The 19,845-nt window shown below is 43.2% G+C and overlaps 1 protein-coding gene across 1 annotated transcript in view; it reads right to left on the reverse strand.

Moving 5' to 3' along the window:
• The window catches only part of SLC25A13 (solute carrier family 25 member 13), a 177,130-nt gene that overhangs the window by 41,274 nt on the left and 116,011 nt on the right, over positions 1 to 19,845 (reverse strand). The window contains exons 12-13 of the mRNA XM_021689816.2: positions 12,663 to 12,715; positions 11,030 to 11,110 (exon numbers count right to left, since the gene is read on the reverse strand). Of these exons, the coding sequence (XP_021545491.1) occupies positions 11,030 to 11,110; positions 12,663 to 12,715 (134 nt within the window). The remainder of the gene's footprint in view (positions 1 to 11,029; positions 11,111 to 12,662; positions 12,716 to 19,845) is intronic.

Below are 19,845 nucleotides of genomic sequence, written 5' to 3' on the forward strand. Positions count from 1 at the left end.
GCTCAGGTCATGATCTCAGGGTATGTAATTAAGCCCTGCATCAGGCTCCACGCTCAATGGGGAGTCTGCTCTCAAGCAGACTCTCTCTCTCCCTCTCCCTCTGCCCCTTCTCCCTCTCTCCATCTCTCACCCTCTCTCAAAAAAGAAAAAAGAAAGATCACAGGGAGGTGCCTGGCTGGCTCAGTCGGTGAAGCACATGACTCTCAATCTCAGGGTTGTGAGTTCGAGCCTCACGCTGGGCATAAAGCTTACTTTAAAAAACAAAACAGAGGTATAAAAAAATATTCAGCCAATAGCAGTGGATGAATGAAATTAAAATACAGTAGCTGACAGCAGTCAGGTACTTGGCAATACTGAAGACAGGAATTCAACAAGCTCACAAAGAAGCTGGCAAATGTGAGGGGGCACGAAGCCAAGAGGCCCCTCACCCTCTAACCAGCTCTGAAGGGACAGTGCTGGACCCAGTGCCCAAAGGAGACGTCATCCCTCAGCTACAATCAAGAAGCTGAGTCCTTGCTGCAAGTTGAGAAAAGAACCTTTAGTTTAACTCCTAGTGTTACAGACTAAATTGCGTCCCTCAAAAATTCCTATGTTGGAGACCTAACCCTATACCTTAGATTGTGACTATATTTGGAAATAGGGCCGAAGAGAGGCAATTAAGGTAAAATGAGGTCATCTGGGTGGTCCCTTGTTCTAGATGACTGGAGCCTTTAAAGTTGATGAAAACACGGGCAGCACACAGACTGAGGGTAGCATGTGAAGACGCAGAGAAAAGACAGCCGTCCACAAGTGAAGAACAGATTCTTCAGAAGCAAACCCAAGCTGCAGACACCCTGCTCTTGGACTTCTGGCTTTCCTAAGTGTGAGAAAATAAATTTCTAGGACTTCAACTATGCAGTCTGTGGCATTTTGTTATGGCAGCCCTAGCAAACTAATATGTCTGGTTAGACTATAAGACTAAATGCACGTCTCTAAACATGAAACAATATAGGATCTCCTCCTTTGATCTGATGTGTAAACTAAGCCGTTTAGTAAAAACTCTGTAACTAGACCATTAAGAAATTGTAAAAGAGAATTAGATTCTCACCACTTGTTTTTGAGAGACACCAAATTGAAATTTCCTATTCTTAATTTCTTAACTACATAGCAAAAGGCTACGCTGTTTACGCATTTTACAAGTATTAAGTATCATATTTTCAACTTCATAGGATTTTAATAGGGCCTATAGAAGCTTGGCCAAGAAACCAAAGTGGAATCTGTTTGACTGACATTAAAAAGCAATTAAGTTACAGACCTGTCAAGTATGTTCACATTTGGGCTCTGTCGGTGATACGTGTCTATTTTGACTACTACTACCAGAATCATGTAATGATTTACAGACCTTCAATGTCTATGAAAGCTGTAGCCCAATCTTTCTTTGTATTTTCACATCATAACAAACCCCTCCCCCATATATTAGATAACCAGGAGGGTGGCCCAGTGCTTGAACCGTGTTGAGTCCAACAAGGCTGAGACTTTGTCACAGAAGGAAAAGGGAGAAAACAGACATCAGGCTGGCTCAGGGCCTCTCACCAGCTGGGCCTTTCCCCTACTAGAAGACCTTTCAGAGCTACCTTAGCTAGGCAGGCCATCCTGATGAACTCGGGGTGCCATCAGACAGCTCTGTGTGCTCCAAGCCCAGTTGAAGTCTGGAGCACAGGCTTCCGCAGACGCAGCCAGGCAGAGTTCTCACTGCAGCCCCCTGCCTTAGTCCCAGGCCCCAGAAGACATTCTGGCCACACTATGACAAAGACGCCTCACGGGCTTCTCCGAAGCCTCCAACTTCGAGATTGTCGTGGTTAACTTTTGCTACTTACTGGCTCTTTTATTTTTTTAGAGTTGTTTCAGGTTTACAAAAACTTTTCCCATGCACCCCCTGCCCCCACACATGCAAACCTCCCCACTACCATCATCCCCACCAGGGTGCTGCATTTCTTCCAACTGATGAACCCACACTGACACATCACGATCACCCGAAGTCCACAGTCCACCTTACGGTTCATTCCTGGTACATCCTATGGGTTTGGACAAATGTATAATGACATATATCCCCCATGATTATATCACACAGAGTATTTCCACTGCCCTAAAAATCCTCTTCACTCTGCCTATTCATTTCTCTCTCTCTCCTCCACCCCCAGCAACCACTGATCTTTTTACTGTCTCCATAGTTTTGCCCTTTTCCAGAATGTCCTATCTATTCTGGATTCTGTGTTGCAATCATACAGTATGTAGCCTTTCCAGATTGGCTTCTTTCATTTACTAATATGCATTTAAGGTTCTTCCAAGTCTTTTCACGACTCGATAGCTCATTTCTTTTTAGACTCAATAATATCCCCTTTGTCTGGCTATACCAGTTGATTTATCCATTCATCTCCTGAAGGACATCTTGGTTTCTTCCCAGTTTGGGCAGCTATGAATAAAGCTGCTGTAAGTATCCTTGTGCAGGTTTTTGTTGAAAACATAAGTTTTCAACTCCTCTGGGTAAATACCAAGGACTGCAATTGCCAGATCTTACAATTTAGTTTTGTAAGGAACCTCAAAACTATGTTCCAAAGTGCCTGCATCATTTTGCATTTCCACTGGCAATGAATCAGTTCCTTTTGCTCCACACACTCATCAGCAGTGTTTCAGACTTCAGCCATTCTAATAGGTGTGTAGTGGGATCTCACTGTGAGTCTCTTTTGTTTTAAAGCCACTCTTTTGTATGATTCCTTCGTGATTCTGACATGATAATTTCACATATTAACCATTCAATAAAATCTTTTCTACTAACAACATAAGCAATAATAAATAAGCTATATTAAATACCCCAGGTGTTTTAAGTGTTTTATATTCTTTCTGCTCCTAAGGTTCTGTAAATATTTGGGGATTGGAATGAAGCCAAATAAAATAAATAGAGTCTTTTTAACGGTTAGTTCCTTTAGTGAGGTATGAAAACATTTCTTATGAAACATCCCGGACAGGGATGCCTGGGTGGCTCAGTCAGTTAAGCATCTGCCTTTGGCTCAGGTCATGATCCCAGGATCCTGGGATCGAGCCCCGAGTCAGGCTCCTTGCTCACTCTGCCTGCCCCTCCCCCTGCTTGTGCTTGCTCATTCTGACAAATAAAATCTTAGAAAGAAAAAAGAAAGAAACATCCGGATATGTATGTGTAGGCATGTTACAGCTATCCCTAAAATCCATCATTTCCTTCACACTCTGATCCCTGGAATTACAGTCTCTTCAATGACTATCTGTATCCAAGTTAACAGCAACTCAGTATATCAATCACTACCCTACATTTACTGCCCTCATTACCAACATCTTTTAGTCAAACATTTATTCATTCAATAAGTATTTTTAAGCCTCTTCCATATATTAGACACAATGCTAGGCATCCAGGCATAACAGTGAGACATGGATCCTTCTCTCAGCATTTGTAGATGTCTCAGTACAGGCAACATTTACCCATGATCCCCAGGATGCAAGGAGCTGACAGCACAAAGTTATAAAGGAAGAGCTCCTTAAGTGGCAAAGCCAGACCACACGTTAACAGAGTGGACAGAGAGAGATGAAGCATATGTACAAATTAAAAAAACTTACACTATGAGAATTGAAGAATTATGGACAGTTTCTTTTGCTTTGTTTTCTACCTTAGCTTGAATAGGGCTATTTTTTTCATAATTAAAAGGCACAATTTTAACATAGGTCGAAATACAGAAAATGTTGGCTAAAATATGTGTTTGGTACAATTTTAAGTTTGTAAATATATGGAAACAAATGAAAAGTAATGCACATAATGTAAAGCTTATGAAAGCAAGAATAATTTCATTCACTTCAATCTTGTTGGAAGTCATCCATCAAACTAGAAATTGCCATTGACAAATGAGGAAGGGAGGGAGGGAGGAAAGAAAGAAAAAAAGAAAGAAAGGAAGAATGAAGGGAAGCAGTGGGAGGGAGGGAGGAAGACTGGTAGGTATACAATATGGGCTTACATTTTTGGGGGCATGCAAAAAAACTTCCCAGAGAATATTCCAAATATTAACAATGACAACATCTGAAAACAATGTAACTAACCATTAGATTTTCATTAAACTACAAGTGAACTATTAAGGTGCAAGCATTAAAAAAATAATAGCCGTATTTCCACAGCATCATTATAATGCATAATAAATCTTGGCTACTTGACATGTCACACAGGCGCAACCTCACAGAAACTGAACCTAATGACTGTGCCTCACATCACTTTATATTTGTAAGCAGGGTATGTGCACAGACACCTACACACATAAGTAACAATTCTGACTTAAGAAACCTACCCTGTGAGACCACATCTCACAGAAAACTCTGAGAAAGATCGCAGAAGGAGGACTTCATCCACTTCAGGCAATCTGACTCACCAGCTGAATATCAGAGCATATGTGTTCATTACATGAGGAAATTTTCTCTCTGGTTTTCTTGACTTGGTTTGAAACCTCAAGGGATTTCAAGCTCAATCATAAAGAATATGCCTTTGGGTATATTTTATGATAGAACTACATACATTATTATTCAGGGGATACTTACAGGATTCAAGCTAAAACCAAAATACAAGAAGTATTTGAATGCATTTACAGATGGTGGGAACAAATGATTTTGTTAAGCAAAGTTATTAATACATGGGTGGGGTCATGAGTCAAGGCTGGCACACAAAGCTGATGCTTGCCAATCAAATTTCCTCTCTTAATAATTAAATGAAAAACAAAATGAAACAAAATTGAGCTACCTGTACTAATTAGCTGGGGCTGCTGATGAAAAGAAGCTGAAGGTCATTTGTTAGGGACAGAGGCCAGATGGCCAGCAAGAATATGAAAGAATTCTAGAAGAAGTCAAAACCGTGAGGAAGAGAAGAAATGGATCAGCAAAATAAAAAGCTACGCACGACATTGACAATGTCAAATGCTGACAAGGATGTGGAGCAACAGGAACTCTCATTCGTTGCCAGTGGAAATGGAAAATGGCATAGCCACTTTAGAAGACAGTTTGGAGGTTCCTTACAAAACTAAACATACTCTTAAGAACCAACAACTGTATTCCTTGATATTTACTCAAAAACCTGCACAAGGATGTTTATAGCAGTCTTATTATTTATAATTGCCCAAACCTGGAAGAAATTAAGATGTTCTTCAGTAGGAGAATGAATAAACTGCTGGTACATCCAGACAAAGGAATATTATTCAGTCTAAAGAGAAATGAGCTATCGAGCCATGAAAGACACAGAGGAACCTTAAATGCATATTACTAAATGAAAGAAGACAATCTGGAAAGGCTACACACTATGTGATTCCAACTCTAGGACGTTCTGGAAAAGGAAAAACTGCAAAGAGAGTAAAAAGATCATTGGAAGAGAGCTAGGGGTGGAAGAGAAGGGGAGAGATGGATAGGCAGAGCACAGAAGATTTTTAGGACAGTGAAAATACTCTGCATGATTATTAACATGATAGATATATGTTACTATACATTTGTCCAAACCCATAGAATGTACAACACCATGAATGAACCGTAAGGCAAATTATGGGTTTTGAATGATAATGATGTGTCAATGCAGGCTCATCAATTGTAGTAATTATATCACTCTGTTGGGGAAAGTTGATGGTGGTGGAGTTTATGCATGTGTAGGAGTAGAAGGTATTCGGGGAAATCTCTGTATTTTTCTCCCAATTCTGTGAGCCAAAAACTGCTTTGAAAAAAAAATGCAATCTTTAAAAAAAAGTGTGTGGAGAGATATAAAGTCACTGTGAGAGAGACCAAGAAGGCCAACAGGAGAAAATGCAGAAAGTAGCCAGTTCCCAGAACTGCCTCAGTTTTCGAGAGCCTTTAATTGCATGTACACCCTTACAGTAAACCTTCATTTTGCTGTTGTTGCTTTAACGAGTTTCTGGCCCCTGCAGCCGAAAGCAATCTGAAGCAGGAATGGGTTCTAGAATCTTCAACAGATCCTCAGAGAAGACATCGGATTAACAATGAAATCGTCATAAAGTAGAGGGCAATGGGGATGTTCTCGTCCTACAATACTGCCTACTGAACCCTCCAGAGATAGTTTAAAGATTCTTTACTATTATTCTCATTGAAAGGTAAAAATCTAATTTCCCTCCTTTTGAACTTTGGCGTAAGTGGTTTGTTTGACCAAAAGAATCCAGCAGGAGTGACAGTCAAAGTTAGGTGGTCCTAAGAAGTCTTGCAGCTTCTGCTAGGACTCTCAGACTGCGTACTTTAGCGAAGCCCCCTTTAGAATCAAGGTGCCAAGGTTTGAAAAGCCCAAGCTATGCAGAGAAGCCGCAGCAGGTGCTCTGGACAATGGCCTCGCTGGCATCCCTGCTGGCCCCAAGTGAGTCGTCTTGGACATCCACCCCAGTCAAGTCTTCAGATGACTCTAGCCCCAGCTGCTATCTGCCTGTAACTACACAGAGATCACAAATGAGAAGCACCCAGCTGAACCCAGTCAACCCACAGAAACGTAAGAGGTAATAAATTGCTTTTGAGGCCACTAAGTGTTAGGGTGGACTTGTTACACGATAGTAGATAACCAAAATACCTATCCTCCTCGGTGATGGAGAAACACTAAAATCATTCCTATTAGAGAGGAGGGAAGGAGTGGGGACAGTAAGGCAGATAGGGAGCATGTATGTTGGCAGTGAGGAGGGTTATAATTTTAAATCTACTTAGTGTTGGGCATGAGTTTAAATGGTGAAATTGAGGAAAGGACTAGGGGAAGGTCTAGGGAAGAAACTCCAAGTTACAAAAAAATTGGTTAAATAAATAGTGTCCCAATTATATCTATATAAAATCCTGTAAATCCACACTTCTATAACAGGCATACTCACTGAATGCCACATTACAACATTTGAATGTTATATTCCCATTTACTGTTTTCTTGCAAGCAAAGCACATGAGTTGCACCAGTGGGGGAAAAAAATGTGAAGGCATCAATGTAAGAGTCATGAGCTGTTCCTATAGAATGAAGCCTCCAAAAGCAAACATTTATATTGCTCAGGGATATACTTATAAAAAGTATAAAGACATGCATGGAAATGAAAACCCCACCACTTTCAGGATAGGGTTATCTCATGGGAGATGAGGGAGGGAAAAGCTATCGCGCCAGAAATGCGAGGGCCTCCAGCTGCATTTGTCGAGTCTGACATCTTAACCTAAGTGGTAGGCACATCAGTGTCTATACCTTTTTGTTTTTTAAATAATAAACTGCAACTGAATGTGATGTAAAAAAGGTGAGTGATAAAAGCTTGCCTGAAAAATGGTATCTGATACACAGCTAACACACAGGCATAAAAATACCAATGCATATGGGGATCACCGTAATGATGGGAATACAGGCAACAGCAACAGGGCCGTACTTGGAAAGGGCTGCAGTTAAGATTGCTCTTCATGCCACAACCTCACCAGTCCTTTTCCAAACCAGTGACGGAGCACATCAATTATTTCTGCCACTTGAAATGAGTATAAACTGCCATAAGCATTAGATGTATCTCACACATACACACACACACACGTGCATCTGTTTGTGTGCAGGGATCTCAAAAGAAAAAAAATACCGGGGGCCTATTGTCAAAGGATTATTGTTCAAAAAGCATGTTTACTTGTCTTTCTAAAAATTATCACAGAATACTATCATTTTCTATTGGTATGCAAATAATTTTTACTAAATATGAACTTTAAAAGAGAGAGGTTTATACTTGGTTACCTTTTTTCTCCCTGGTGAATATTATTTCATTTCTTTTCATTTCGGTGTAGATTTATTTTCATGCCAACTAAGTTACTCATCATATTTATATTCTCCTTGAAACCAGTCATGGCACCACTTGTAATTCCTTATCTGATGACTTATTAAGATCAAAGGATCAAAAACCAGAAGATCCCAGACCCCTCAGGATTTCAACCCTCTATTTCACCGGAAGCAGAGAAGACTGTCACTGCACACTTGTTTTGCTGAACTAAGGACTGCCACTTTCAGAGCACACGGCATCACTGTGTCAGGTAGAAGCAGCAGCAAAGCATCAATAACAACGCGGTGAGAGACGATGTCAGTTTTTAAATTCACTGGGAAACTACTAGGAAATGGGTAGTGACAGGCCCCTTCTCCTCTGCCACACTTCCTGTGAGCTCCACCATCACTGACAGTGGCCCCTAATCATGTCCCCCTCCAGGCACTGAGCTTCCGACCCAAGAAGGGGAAAGATGGAAAGATACAGAAGGTATATATATTTTGTGCAGGGATGCCTGAGGATCTGGGTCTCCGTCAAAACTCCTACAACTACTAGCCTAATACAGCGCACAGCAAACCAATGTATGGAGTACACACAAACCACAAAGAACTTTTCAGACTCAGAGTTTGTAAACCCCAGGCACAGCATTTCAGTTTGGTCTTGAACTGTGCTGAATATATCACTACTGTTATGCATGAATCTACAAAAATGCTCAGAAAGCTCAAGTCAAATTTTTAACAGTGCTCTAAACCAAAACTAAGCTCAGTGCAAACAATGACTTTAAAAATAAAGTCAGATTTGACCCTTTTATACACATCAATGAAACAGAAGATTTTTTTAATGTCTTCACAGTTACAGGTTTTGCTATAATCAAAAGTAAGTTCATGAATGGGATTAATTTTATTCTCTTTTTCTTCTAAAATTTTCCTCCAAATTTACTATCACTGTGGTCGTTTTTCCGAAACAATATAATAAAACAGACTATTAGTTTTGCCAAGTGCTGTGAAGGTTACGAGACAAAGACCTCCCTGCGTATTCTCCCTGTTTTTGCAAAAAACAGACTATAAAACAGAAAAAGCTTTCTTCAAAGAAATGAGGAGCTTCAGTTACAAGTGAAAAGTCAGCCATGTGTACTAATTCTCGGTAATAATGAAGCCAGGGGCCAGGGGGGCTCCGCGGGGACTTAAAAGTCAGAGTCTGGCACGCTTGGGTGAACTAAGAAGGACAGCTGGCCATGTGACCGAGCCTCTCAAAGGCCTCTGTATTCCCAACTGGAGAGGCGAGCCTGGGGAGCCCACGCGGACCGTCTAAGGTGTGTGTCTGGCTCCGAGGGCGGGGAAACTCCATCGCAGCAAAGGAGGATGCTGCTGATTTAAAAACACACTGAGAATGGGATCATCCACCCCGCTGCTCAGCGAGCTGAAGGGTCTGCATTGTTTGCTACCTACAGGATTGTTCACTTGAAAAATAAACTCTGACTTCTTAAAGCAGTGTTGGGGGGGCGGGGGGGGGGAGCGAAAGGGAGGCTTGAAAACCGCAGACCACAGTCTATCCACCTTTGAGATGAAGGATGGCAAACCTCATTTCACAGATACTTTAAGTAGCTGCAAAACCCAAGTGGCTCCAATCTTAAGCCCATGTTTAGATCAGGCTTGAAGAAGGGCTGCACCTCTTTACAGTAACTAGGCACCACTTCTGATGCCAACCTGTGCTTTGTGTTTGAAATGGGCGACCACAGACAAGAAAACAAGACCACCTACGGCAGACAATACGTGCCACAACCCATCTCCCAGACCCACGTGCAGGCAAAATGTTTTCGTTAAAAAGATAATAAACCTCCAGGTTATTGCCAAAATCTGGAGCAGTATCACATAATTAATTTCACATTTTAAACTCTGACAGAGATATATAATCATGTCTTTTCCAGCAGGTTTACAACCTGACTTTTTAAGAGAAACAAACCCCCCTGACCTACAGAAACACCCGTGCAACAGCCTGGAGGCCAGGCCAGGGACAGCCGGTGGACGCGCCCCTTTAACATGAGAAAACCGAGTGCCTCAAACGGACACTCCCGTTGTTTCAAATGAAGCGTACTTACGGGAAGAGTGGCTTCTGCACCTCCTAATAATACTCTTTTTGATTATTATTGGGTGCCCTTTTTATTCAGCACAATAAAGCCTCCCTTTTTCCACCCTGAATGCTCCTAAAGTTACAGGACAAGGGGACCCTACCTGGCCATCTATGACAGGTCAGTGATCAAACAGAAAGAGAGTCAGGCAAGAGCCAAATTCCGTCTATCTCTTCAGAATGACCAGGACGAGGACTTCTTAGCTCCTGCTCCCATTCAAAGTCAGACAGGACAATAAGCCCTTTCCAAACAAAGGTTTAATATTCTCAGGTGTTTACCCAGCATCGAAACGCAATGATTTTCAAGAAAAGATTATTTTATGAAGGCCATTTCCTGCACAGAACAAGCTAACTAAAAAAATAAGTGACCTCATCTTTCTTATAAGAAAAGAAACAGGTTTAGATGAAAAATACACCAATACTGTATTGCCCTAGTGATCAAAGCCCGTTTATTTAACTAACCTTATCTTCAAATAGCACCAGTCTTTGTAGAAGAGTTTAATTTACTTAAAGTATTTGCATTCACATGAACAAACCTGTACATGAGATAAAATGAGACATCATGTTTTGCTGAGCTTAAGAACAAGATGCAGGTTGTTCATCCATATAAAGAAATACTCATTCCAAGCGGTTTCGACAATGCGGAGCACACTTAGCCAGTTGTTTCCCAGCATCCTTCTTCCAGAAGCACAGGGAAGCTTGAGGAGGTGCTGGTATGTGAAAGGCAAAGCAAAGCAGAGGGCTATGGCTGCCAACTCCAAACTACAAATTCTAGTGCCTGACCCAGCAGAGGGTGCCATGAGGAAAGAACGTACTACAAATTAACTTTAGGAAAAGGTTAGCAAAGATTCTTTCAAAGGCCAAACACTTTCTGCCACAAATCACTTCTACTACAGAACCAACCGAAAGCAATGACGGATTTAACAGGCATGACTTCACAGGCAGTAAGATCACAAACATTTACCCTTCCATCTCAGGAATGGTTCTTGGGCCCTAGAAGACTCTGCCCTTGCACAGGATCTGTGGTTGAACAGAAGCCTTAGTCCACATTAGGTTACCACGGTGGGGGTATGCATGGGAAACAAGTCTTTTCAACACAGAGTTATGTAAAAGGTACTTACACAGCCGCCAGCAAGAATTTCTGCTGCAAGTGGGACCGAACCATCTTTGCTCATAAATTTATCCCTCACAAAATCATTTACCTTGAAGAAAAATATTTACAGAAGCTGATGAAAAATATAAAGAAAGTCATTAAACACATATAAATATACAACTGTAAATATGTTATTTTTCTCTGTCAGTATACTGAAGTAATCATAAACTGAATAAATTAAGGATCTTAAAAGAGTTTGAGAAGTGCCTTTAATAGCACATATGTACTTTTTAAAAGGTAAAATATATATAAGTATTCCTGATGTTTCTGGGAGAAAGAAACTGAAAGACAGATGGCTTAGAGGCACCTGGCTGGCTCAGTGGGTGGAGCGTGTGACTCCTGATCTCAGGGTTGTAAGTTCCAGCCCCATGTTGGGAGTAGCGATTACTTAAAAATCAAGTCTTTAAAATAAAAAAAAGATAGATGGCTTACCAGCCTAAAAAATGCAAATATGTCCGCCAATTACAATAGCGTAAGAAAGACGTATTGACACCAAGGACACAATAAAAACATACATTTTAGAAGTTAAGAACTGGTTTACCAAGTCTGATTAAAAATCATTTTCATGTCTGCTAACAAAATTTAATCTAAAACAAAACACATCACCAAGACAAAGTTGGCTAAGCAGATTTTTCAGCTTAAAAATTTAGTATCTAAGAATTCTCAACATCAGTAACCTTAATTAATTAGTTAAGTATAATGTACTCAAAATGGTATGTACTACAAGCCATCTTAAAAATCAATCATATTTTTGGAAGACACAAGCCAGAAAAGATGAGTTGTTCCAAGGCCACACAATAACAAAGTAAAAGAATTTCAGGCACCAAGGCTACAGAGCCCAATCTAAAATTGGAGTTTAACTTTCTGGGGCCTTATAACCTTCCTGATATAACAGCAGTATCTGTCCATTCCACAAACTTACTGAATATCTCCCATCTATCACACGAGAGCCTGGCACTGGATAAAGGATCAACTTCAACTAGAACTCAGACCCCTGAACAGGTGGCCTGGCAGATGCTTATAGAATATATCTGAAAAATGAATTCTAGCTGGTTTTGGATTCTTATCTTTCCGCTCATGAATTGTGTGGATGCAGGTAAATACTGAAACCCTGTGGGCCCCATTTCCTCATCTGTAAATGCTCGGTCCCACTTTGCTGGAGATTAAATAGTAACAGATCATACAGGTACATACATGTACCATACATCTGGTAGGAATGGAGGCCAATTTAGCAGCAGCTGCTGCCACTTTGGTGGTGGTGGTGGTGGTTGATGGTGGTGGCTGGTGGTTGATGGTGGTGGTGGTGGTGGTGGTGGTGGCTGGTGGTGGTGGTGGTGGCTGATGGTGGTGGTGGTGGTGGTGGTGGCTGATGGTGGTGGTGGTGGTAGCAGCCACCACAAGTCCTGTTCAAATATAGCATCACATTTTTGGATGTTCAGTGTTCAGTGGAGGACGGTGAAAAAACTGTGAGACGAGTGCCTAGGTTCGAATTAGCTAGCACCTCCGAGGAAACACAAACCTGCTGTTTCCCATAAGAATATCTGCTAGATTCCTGAGTGTGCAAACTCTCTGCATAAGAAGCATCAACTGAAAAGACTTACTGTAAGTTTTATGGCCTTCTCTGGGGCAACTCCCAGTAACTGTGGCAACAGACCTAAAAAGCAACAAAAAGTATATTAAATAAATTACCGTTAACTAAACAAATCAGCAACTCTAAAGAAGGGACCACCATCTAAACACTGGGGCAAGCTCTGCTGCGATTTTAGGCTATTACTTTTAATGAGAATACTCGAAATGGAATGTGTAAGTACAAATGTGTCTAAGAGCCACATCAGGACCAAGTAAATTCCCACTCATATTCTGGGTCGTTTGCACGTTGGGTAAATCAACAGTATTAGTGATATAGTAAATCTCATTATTCCATAAGTTTGTTCTTTTCCCTCCTGCCTCTTAAATACATGAAATAAGTGTACTTTAGCCACTATATTATTTTTTTCTAACACTTTTCTCATCTGCCCACCCCTGGAGGCCCACAGTTTAGCCATTCATTCATTTAGCAACTATAACTTGGTGACAAGCACAAGACAAACAAGGTTCTTGCTCTGACCAGCCCCAGGTGGAAGGAAGGGAGAGGCTTTACTGAAGACATGACAACTGGGGAAAAATGCATTCTGGAAGGGAACAGATAAGGCAACGAAAGCAGAAGAGGAACAAGCCCGGTGTGCTCAAAAATGAGGGTGAACGTCGGTGAGCCACCTGGCACAGAGCAGGCCCGAGCAGGCACAGGTCGGGGCCGGATGCTATAGACGCACTGTAGGCCAGGAGCCTAAGTCAGATGAGAAGGAATTACAAGCCTCCATCAGGAGAGTGATATGCCAATTCACATTATAAAACCACCACTCTGGCTGCTGTGTAAAAGACAGGACATACTAATGGGGGGGGGGGTGTCTGTGTGTGTGTCAAAGAAAAACTGGGTTTGACGTGAATACCTGGGGAGAGATGAAGCCTGGGGAGAGTAACAGGTTTGGGGTGGAAAGTGAAAAGTTCTGTTTTAAGTATGTTGAGTGGGAATTACGTATCAGAGCACAGGAAGAGGATGCCTTTGACAGGAAAGGGCCGCTTCTGGGAAAGGCACTCACAACAGGAGCAGACCGATATAGGTATACTAAAAAATGTTATCATTTTCATTTGTTCTAAGAAAATAAAATGAAAGGCAGATGCTTTTTCTTGGAAACACACTGTGAGCTAACCTTGAGGATCAGAATGCATTGTTCTCCCATGTCATACTGCTGTCCTTGAGAGGGACTTCACGGTGTTAGCCCTTGTTGGTAACAATTTTCTAATTCGTCAACCTAAGAGGGTCTACTTACAGTCTCTTCGGAGAGACCAGCCTGGCACACACCATCTCCCTAAGCCTGTGGCCAAAAGTCACTAGCCTGAGGGCTGTCTGTATCCAGTCTGCAGATGTGTTTTATTGAGTAGTACAAGGTTTCAAACGTAATTCAAGCTTATTGTAAAGATGTAAAGACAGATCAATCGATCAATGGATGGACTGATCTGACAGCCCTCGGCCTCTTTGACATTATGGCAATCTGCTCCAGTTGGGTGAGGCTCTGCCTGTTAGGACTGAGCATCGGTTCACTAAGGCCCCCCACTCCCTAATGCCGACATGGGACTGAGGACAACTGTCATTCATCATTTTTCTTGCTCTGCTGCTATCTTCACAAGAGAGAAATGTTTTTCTGTGCCTCTGGTTCTACAAAAAGCACAAAGAGCTTCATGTTTTAGGAAAAATGGGAGAAAGCTCATTTCATTGTGGAACTCAATGATAAGGATGCTGATGCTAATGAGAATGTTCTTTAAAAACAGCTGACCTAAAAACAGCTAACGTATTACTTATGATGTATCAGGCACCACCTTAAGCACTTTACTGACTCATTTAATCCTTATAACCACCCTGCAGAGAGGAAAATGAGGCACACAGAGATTCATCCATTCTGAATCACCCAGCTAATAAATGGTGAGGGTGGGATTCCAACCTGAGCCCTCCTCCTCAAGAGTCCATGTTTTTAGACAACACTCACCCATCCTGTGCTCCACGGCAAACATGTATCTGCCTCTCACACCCTGCCTTTCTTCACGTACATAACCTGCCTGATCTTGGATTTGAGTTTGCAATGTCTTTTCCAGGCTGCCATATTTGGATCCTGCTTCACCCAGGCCCACAGGTGGTCGCACAAGGATAAGAAACCTAAAACACGCGCAGGCCATGAGTCCAGCAATCCGGGACCTCTGAACTGGTAGCGAGCCAGCGGGGAGTGTTTGTCCAGGATCGCGACAGAGCCCTGAGAGTGAAGAGCCAGTCAGCACAGAGGCACAGACGGAGCAGACGCCCTGTGGAGTCGGGAGGGTGGCCGGCTGAAACCCTGGGTGGCCTACTGCCTCGATGAAGCATGAGGAGCAGAAGCGTAAGAAAAGAAGTGGACGGACAGACAGAAGAGAATGTGAAGCCAGTGCAACAGAGACACCAAAGAGAGAGAACACAGCCCATGAAGGGTGCACAGGTGGGGAGAGCGGCCCTGACCACCTTCTGGTCCCTCTGAGGCCAGGTCCCAGGGACATTCCTACCCTGGAATCAGATCTCTGTCTTCTTTCTCTCTCAAGTAAACTCTTACCAAAACTCTCTCACTAGTTGGAGGCAGGCTATGTATGCTCTTTATAATCTAAATGAACCAGAGCAGCACAGAAAACATGAATACGAAACCATTTGGGCCAAGCAAGTGCTTATTCCAAGTGAGCACTCTCTCCTCCTAGACTACATTCACTTATGAATCTTTTACTTATACCAAATGACAGAATACGATGTCTCTAATATGAGGAGAGAGGCTTTGTTAATGACTTTATACAACTACAATGCTAATTTCTACAGGTAAAATATAGGGTTTGCACTGTTTTAACTACACCTTAACATTTACAATTTCCATTTTCCTCTGTATTCAGGTCAAGTACCAAAACGTTTTGTTAAATATTTACTCACTAGATGTATTTTTCTCATCATTAAATTGTAGACCAAAACCATGGATGGGCTGAAAGCACTGTGATTTAAATGATGATCTCTTATCTCTGTAACTACCCCGTGACAGTCTTTTAAAATCACTAATAAAAAACAGCCCACGGAGCCAAATGACTACAGTGTTAAGACACAATCACTTCAGCTAGCCTTTTAAGCTATCGAGATTTGTCTTTCTCACTATAAATTTAGTAATGTACTGTGAATAGCAAAAACAAAACCAAACAAAAGAGAAAGCCCTGTATTTAAGACTAAATATAGGGCAGCAAATATTTATTTGTTCAGCAAACATTTACCAAGTGCCTTCTGTGCACCTGGGACTGGAAGGAACTGGGACGGACACAGTAAAGTCTGTGCCCACCCCCCTGTCCCAAGAAAAATTCTCAGTGTAGAAGAAAAGGGAACCCCTAGGTATCTCTGTGTGCCCCCGAAGGGAGATAAACCACCTAAAAAAAGAGTGGTGAGTACCAGAGCCAAGAAGCATCAAAGAATTATGTGAACACAGCAGAAAGAACCAGGAAGAGGGAGGAGAGCACCCTGGGTCTTGAAGGCAAGGCAGAGGTTCACCGGAAAAAAGAGATGTGGGTAGAACATAGGGCGCCGTGGCCAGTGAGTGAAAGGCACCCAAGTCTGAAGAGCATGGCACAGTCAGGGTTAGGGCAAGACCACTGAAGGCTGTGGCTGGATCACGGACCTGGAGATAAGTAACCGCAGCAGTGACAGTGACAATGGCCAGTATTCAGGGGCACCTCCCACAAGTCAGGAACTATTCTACAGGCTTTAGGTGAATCAACACATTTAATCCACACAAGTCAAAAGAGTAACTCAGTGCAAGTTATTCTTACCTCATCAAGAGAAACTGAAACAGACTTTAAGGAGCCTGCCCAAGGTCACTCAGCTGTTAGATGGGGGAATGGGTTCAACCCAGGCGGTCTGGCTGGAGGGGGTGCTCCTATCTGGTGCATCATACTGCTTCTCTCCCCGGGCACACTAAGGAGCTTGTGCCAAATTCTGCAGATACATGGGGTGGCTTTTAAAGTAAAGAGTGAAGTTCAAAGAGCAAAAAGTTCTAGAGGCAAGTGAAGGACAGATGCTAAGGGCAGAGACCTAAGGCAGGGAGAGTAATCAAGAGGGTAAGTAATATAATCGGAGGCCCTGAGTTTCACTAAATGAGTAACTTCAACTCAGTAAGAATAAAACCAAAGTGCAGATCCATTCCTAAGACTTGGGCCAGATGTTGGCACATGGGGACGCACTGGATAAGGACCATTCTTGTGGTGACTGCCCTGGCTAAGTGGGGAAACAAAGGCAGCTGTGGACTGCAACCCGAACCGAGTGCCACTACGGACTTGGGCCTGGACACTGGCAGCCCTGCGTAAATGCTCTCTGGAAAGGGTCATGATCTGTGGGACAATGAAAAGTCACAGCGGTGGGAATTTCAAGAACCTTCCTGGTTCCCTGACTGGGGGCGGGGGCGGGGGATGTGGCTCAGTAACGCCTAAAACAGCCAGTCTTGTTACGGCACTTCAACACGATCACAGTGAAGTTTAAAGTACATATATGTTTGACATCTGGGTAACTCAGCAGAAAAATTAGGCTTCTAATATAAGATGTTTCTGTTGGATTCTGGAAACTCATTTTAACAGAGAATGGATGTGTGTGTTGTTTCTAACTTGTCAAAACAGCAGTCTATTTTCCAACTGCCTCAAATGAAATTTATTAGTGTGGTTAGTTTTCTAATCTTCTCATTTTAGTTCAGCTCCATCAGCATATATGGCAATGCTTCCTTGGCAAACTTTACCAGAAGGCTGCTAATGCGAGAAAAGATTTACAGGGTACAATATTAATATAGTATTTTGTCTTCAAATTTCATAGGTTTGAGATCTAAATCACACTAGCCCCTTTGATCCCAGTCCCTTGTGCAACCCAACAAGAACTGCACTGGACGTGTGGGGACTAAGCCCACATCAGGAACCTCCAACATGAGCTCCCCACGGCACCCCAAAGAGGTTCCTGGAGCCATGTGCTGGATCAGAGGGCTGCTATGTTATTCTTTACTTAAAAACCTTTTAGAAACAGAATTCTAGAATCTCAGAGTTGGAAGGGACTCTGAAAGAAACTCATTAATAATGCTGGCCTAATTGAAGCGATTTATTTCCAATGGCTTGGCAGCAAAATGAATGGCTTGGAGACTGGGCTTTGGAGGTTGACAGACCTGGGCTGGAATCCGAGGTCTGTACCTTTTTCCTGCTGAGTGATCTTGGGGATGTTATTCTTTGAACTCTAGGTTCTTCACTGGTAAATCAAGATGCTGATGATGACTCACTGGTTTATTACGATAATTCTATGAGTAAATGTAGAGCTAGATACTATTCACAACCTTCATTACGTATTCAAAAACGAGATGTTTCTATCTACCTGTTCAAGGCATATCCTTGATTCTGTTCCTGCATACAAGAGGCAATTCTGCCTGAATAATGTTCACAGTCCAGAGTTAAGTCCAGAGTAGGATGGGGTCTCCATAGCATGATGCCTATCCTTAGAAGAGCTGTCCCCCAGATGTGGGGGCACATTTGGTCTGAGAGTGTCTCGTGGCCCTGCTTCCTCTTAGCACAAACCTTACAACACATCTTTAGGTTTTCAAGTTAAAATGTTAATGTTAAGAAGTTAAACACTGCTCAACCTCTCACAATAAGCGCCTCTTTACAATTCTACCGAGTGGCAGAAGAGCCAGGTGAGGAAGAGTGTGGAGTCTGGATCCGGGATGCTAGTCTGCAGGCTGACTCCGTAAGCTGTTAGCTGTATCACTGTGGGCAACTTAACCCAATCTCTTTGTACCTTAGTTTCTACATCTATAAAATGGAAATACACACAGTACTGTCTTCATGGGGTAGTTCTGACAATGACTTAAGTTCATATACATAAAGCCCTCCAAGCACACAGAAAGTACTACAGAAGTGATTTTTTGTTGTTTGTTTTTATCTTCATCACCATCACCATCATCACTCTCCTCTTCCTTCACAGACACTGGCATCTGGAGAGGCTAAGCAGCTTGTCCCAAGGCCCTCCGTGACCGGGGACTATGCCGTGGCGCTCGGAGTTCAGTTCATTCAGCTCCACCACTCCCCTCCAGCCGGGGCTCTGCCACGCGTGCTCGGCACCTCCCTGGTCCCTCTAGTAGACTTACTGCTCCAATTTTCTTCTTTGCTCTGTAAGGGCTTTTCTTCTGGCCCCAGACTGTTCCACAACTTTTCTCTGGGCCCCGCCCAGCCCTGAGCTAGCACCCTGCACGGATGGGCCCTTTCACATGGCGAAAGGAGGTGGCGGGGTGGTGGGCACCCACATCATGCCTCCACTTCTCTCTCCAGGTGCTGCGTATCGGGCACTGAATGGCGGGGCCAACCTGCTGGTTACGACCTGGAGAACAGGTCTGAGTCTGGGCACACACCTGGAAGCGGGCTCGGGTAGAGCAGCAGGTGGCGAGCCAGGCTGCCGGCCCACGGACAACTGTAAGCACCACGGAGTAGCTCTCCTGAAACGCCACACTGCACAAGACAGGCAGGAGCACAGATGCTGAGGGGCCACAGCAAGGAAGAAACTCCGTAACTAAAGCAGCATCTCTGTCTCAGGGCAGAGCACAGTCCTGAGAAAGGGACCGCCAACGAGCACATAAAATGGGGAAGGGGGCATTCAGGGCAGAGACAAGCAGTGGAGTTTGGTAGGGGAAATGAGCGCATAAACGATCCCCATTCCTCTAGCCAAAGGCACATGAAGCACTTTTTTGTGTTATCTAGTTTCAACCCAGAGGAAACCCCTCCAATGTTAAATTTTTACCCTCCTGACCTCCCCACAGAGGCCACTACACTTGCCCTCATCTTCCCAGAGAGCCCTCCTTGCTTTCAACATCAGATTACCCTTCATTCTGGAGCTATCAGCACTCTGCGCGCCCTGTCTCACAGCTTTTATTCCTGCTCCTAGTTCCATGGCCTTCTCTCTTCACTTGTTCAAGCCTTCTTTCCTCCCTCCTCCTCCAACCGCTTGTAGGTCCGCCTTTGACTCATATAGCCCTGAGGCATGAGGCATTTCCACCCTCCCTACTGAGCTATCCCCTTTCAGAGCCCTTGGATCACTTGGGGCGGGGCTCCTGGGGAGCACCCCATTGGGACTGGGCAGTGGAGCTGGGGAAATGGCGGGGGGGGGGGGGGGGGGGGGGG

This window comes from Neomonachus schauinslandi, chromosome 12 (assembly GCF_002201575.2).
Source record: "Neomonachus schauinslandi chromosome 12, ASM220157v2, whole genome shotgun sequence".
Lineage (NCBI taxonomy): Eukaryota > Metazoa > Chordata > Mammalia > Carnivora > Phocidae > Neomonachus > Neomonachus schauinslandi.